The 3,376-nt window shown below is 38.8% G+C and overlaps 1 protein-coding gene across 1 annotated transcript; it reads right to left on the reverse strand.

Moving 5' to 3' along the window:
• Window positions 1–717: 717 nt before the first annotated feature.
• LOC149252197 (cytochrome P450 750A1-like) lies at window positions 718–2,759 on the reverse strand. The gene is made up of 2 exons (XM_089456624.1): window positions 1,712–2,759; window positions 718–1,599 (listed from the first exon to the last, which is right to left on the reverse strand). The coding sequence occupies exons 1-2, from the start codon at window positions 2,675–2,677 to the stop codon at window positions 976–978; spliced, it is 1,590 nt and encodes a 529-aa protein (XP_089312750.1). The 5' UTR covers window positions 2,678–2,759; the 3' UTR covers window positions 718–975.
• Between the last annotated feature and the right edge of the window lie 617 nt (window positions 2,760–3,376).

Here is a 3,376-nt window from a genome sequence, read left to right on the forward strand (position 1 = left end):
ATAGGAGGAAGGATTTGATGAGAGCACACTTTTACCACATTCAATACTTATAAGTGTTTTTTCTCTAAAAATGTAATAGTGGAGAAGTCATAACATAATCCTATAACATGATGTTAAGATATCTACAATGTCCATTTATTATAATTTTACTCTTTTAATTTTTAAAATGTTTAAATACTATGCATTCATTGTTGTTAACACTAGTGTATATCTCATTATCCAAAGCAATGCTAAATAATAACATAAACCATATTGATTAATCTACTTTTGAGTTGCTATTGATAACAATCAATAGCTTTGCTATGTTGGTATATGACCTATAAGATATCCTTAGTTATACCTCATATATACAAATGCTATGGCATGTCCAAGGCAAGGACAATTGATTTCAAGTTTCAAAGACTTTATTGTGAAGGTTCCATGCAATTTCAAACCAAGATTCGAGATTTAATAAGTCATTTGTGTGATATGGGCATTTTTTTTCTTTATGATAAATATGTTAAAATTTAACATAATTATGTTATTGAAAGGTAATTTTATAATCAAACATTTATTGGTGAAAGGTTAATTTATTGTAATAACATTACTTTTGAAGGGCAAAATTTTAAACATAAAGTTTTTTGATGGAGAGCATAAGAACCCAAAAAGTCAAAAAAAATTATATGATGGGTAAAAAAAATCCAAATTCCAACCCTGCTAGTGAGAAAGTGGCTTTCTGAGACGACTACACCACAACACTTACTTGTATTCAAGAAGAAACTATTACATATATAAAAGTATGTTATGATTGAGCAGTTTCTTAGAATATAGGAACTGCGGCCAACAAAGTCTAACTTTTAACAACACATAACAGTTTTAACGACAGAAAACTGATTAGGAGATTATTCTAGAGATTTCTCCATTATTGAAACAGAGAAACGATGACCAACTAAGAAAAACGAAGAAAAGGCATCGTCGCCTGTATCCTCCCAGGTATTACATTGCAAAGCTGCTGCTCAACTTTGGAAAAGCAGAGAGAGGCACTTTCCTTGGAATGGTCAATCCACATGCTTCTGTCATATCCAACTGGGACGGATCACCGTCCACTCTCCAATCAAAAGTGTGTAACAACTGAGCCAATGCAAGCTGAACCGTAGGAATAGCCATGGATGCTCCTGGGCATCCTCTCCTTCCTGCACCGAACGGTATCATATTGAAATTGGATGGATCTGTTACATTGACATGTTCGTCGACCATGAATCTCTCTGGCTTGAATTCAGAAGCATCTGCCCCCCACACCTTAGGATCCCTTCCTATAGCCCACACATTCACCATCAACATTGTTTTCTTAGGGATAAAGTATCCTCCTACTGTCACAGTCTCGGCAGATTCATGAGGAATGGCTAAGGGCGCCGCTGGGTATAGTCGCAGAGTCTCTTTCACCACACAGTGGAGGTATTTCATGTTTGCTAGATCGGACTCCTTTACTTTCCAGTGTTGGCCAACGACCGATTCGATTTCCTCTTTTAATTTTTTCATTGCACGGGGATGTCTGAGCAGCTCGCTCATTGCCCATTCTAACGAAATTGATATTCTGTCCAAGCCAGCGCCGAACAAGTCCTGCACAAATACAAATCCAATTAGTGCAAAAGAAATGATGAATGACTGAAGTTTAAGAATGAGGGTCGAGGCATAGAAGCACAACAGCCTAAGAATGAGGGTCGAGGCATACAAGCACAACAGCCTTGATGGTTTCCCGTGTAATTTTGGTGTCGGCCTTAGCCATGTGGAGCAGCACATCCACGAAGTCTTGAACATGAGGCTCTGCGTCTACGGCCTCTTTCTCTTTCGGGAGACGATTCACATTAACATGGTCGTCTATTATTTTCTCCGCAAATTCATCGAATGTTTTATGAATTTTCTTCATGCGGCGCTTGATACCTTGCAAATCGAGCCAATCCAAATACGGAATGAAGTCCCCAATGTTGAACTCTCCCACTGTAGCTGTCAACTCTGTCATCAGGCCTTTAAACCCTTGGAAATCGCCACCCAAATCATTGTCAGAAAATTTCCTCCCCGCCAGTATTCGCCAAACAATATTGGAGGTGAGAGTGGAGACGGCCTTGGTCACATTCACGCCCATTTTTCCCTTCTCACTCTCCTCCCAAATTGAAGAGATCATCGCAGACACCTCTTCCTCTCGCACACTCTTGAAGGACTCGATTCTTTTGGCAGTCAGTAGTTCTAACACGCATATTTTTCTCATTTGCCTCCAGTGATCTCCATACGGAGCGAACACCACATCTTTAGAGTTGGAAAACATCAATCTCCCAGCGGCTGTTGGGGGTCGGCTGGCAAAAATCAAGTCATGAGTTTTGAGAAACTCTTTGGCCGTTTCAGAAGAAGAAACGACGACGGTAGGGACGGAGCCTAAGCGCAGAAAGAGAATGGGACCATATTTGTCAGCAAGGCCTCTAAGAGAACGGTGAGCGGGCAGTACTAATTGGTGGAGATTTCCTATGATGGGCCATGCATAGGGTCCTGGTGGCAGCGTGGCACTAGTTCTTCTCTTGCGCAAAAACCATATCATGAAGAAAGACCAGAGTAGACACAGAACAGTTGCTGCGGGAGGCCCTCCATCAGCGACTGTGAATGTTGCAGGCAAAGCTAGAGACTGACACAAATGATGAAAAGCCATCTCGCACACACCCTTCCTAAGCACTAAGCACTGAACCCTATGTTTGGAAAGGGAGAAGGTCTACAGCTATTTATAGCACTCACATAAGCTGCTCTTATCCTGAATTTAAGAGTGGTTCAATCTGAGCATAAAATATATATATATTTGTTCTCATAATATCATGGAAAGGTATTAAAACTGCGAAAAATAAATTTCAAACAAAAAAAATAATTTATTCTCATAATATCATGGAAAGGTAAGTATTCCTGTAAGGATAATTTTATAAACAGAGGAAAGGAAAGCACGTATGATACACTTTTACGTATTCAATACTTTTCCCTTCTTTCAATATATTTTATATTTTTGTCATTAATAATAAGAATAAATGAGTTCTTTATTTAAACCATAAATATGGTATTCCTATCTAAATAAAATATATATATAAAATAAGCAAATTCCATCCCATGGAATACGTACGTACCTAGGCGAAAGCAGCAGCTTCGGTTCCCTACAATCTCCCATGCCTGGAAGTTCCAATAGCGTCACACAGATAATGAGAGAATACTAGAAGAAAAGCAGATAGATTCCGAAGGGAACCGCCATTTAAAAAAAAAATCGAACGAAAGGTTTCACGCACCCGACCATATTTTTTTTATATATATTTTTGATAACACAAGATCCAAATTTTCTCTTATTTAATTGTGTTGACGGTCTAATTGC

This window comes from Pinus tabuliformis, chromosome 7 (genome assembly GCF_031772625.1).
Source record: "Pinus tabuliformis cultivar Carrire ecotype Pingquan chromosome 7, CPIR1, whole genome shotgun sequence".
NCBI lineage: Eukaryota > Viridiplantae > Streptophyta > Pinopsida > Pinales > Pinaceae > Pinus > Pinus tabuliformis.

Bases quoted from the DNA above. Each gene is read 5' to 3' on its own strand.
- LOC149252197 (XM_089456624.1), bottom strand. From the start codon at position 2,677: ATGGCTTTTCATCATTTGTGTCAGTCTCTAGCTTTGCCTGCAACATTC. The intron at 1,600-1,711 runs GTATGCCTCGAC...GTATTTGTGCAG, and splicing joins CCATCAAGGCTGTTGTGCTT to GACTTGTTCGGCGCTGGCTT.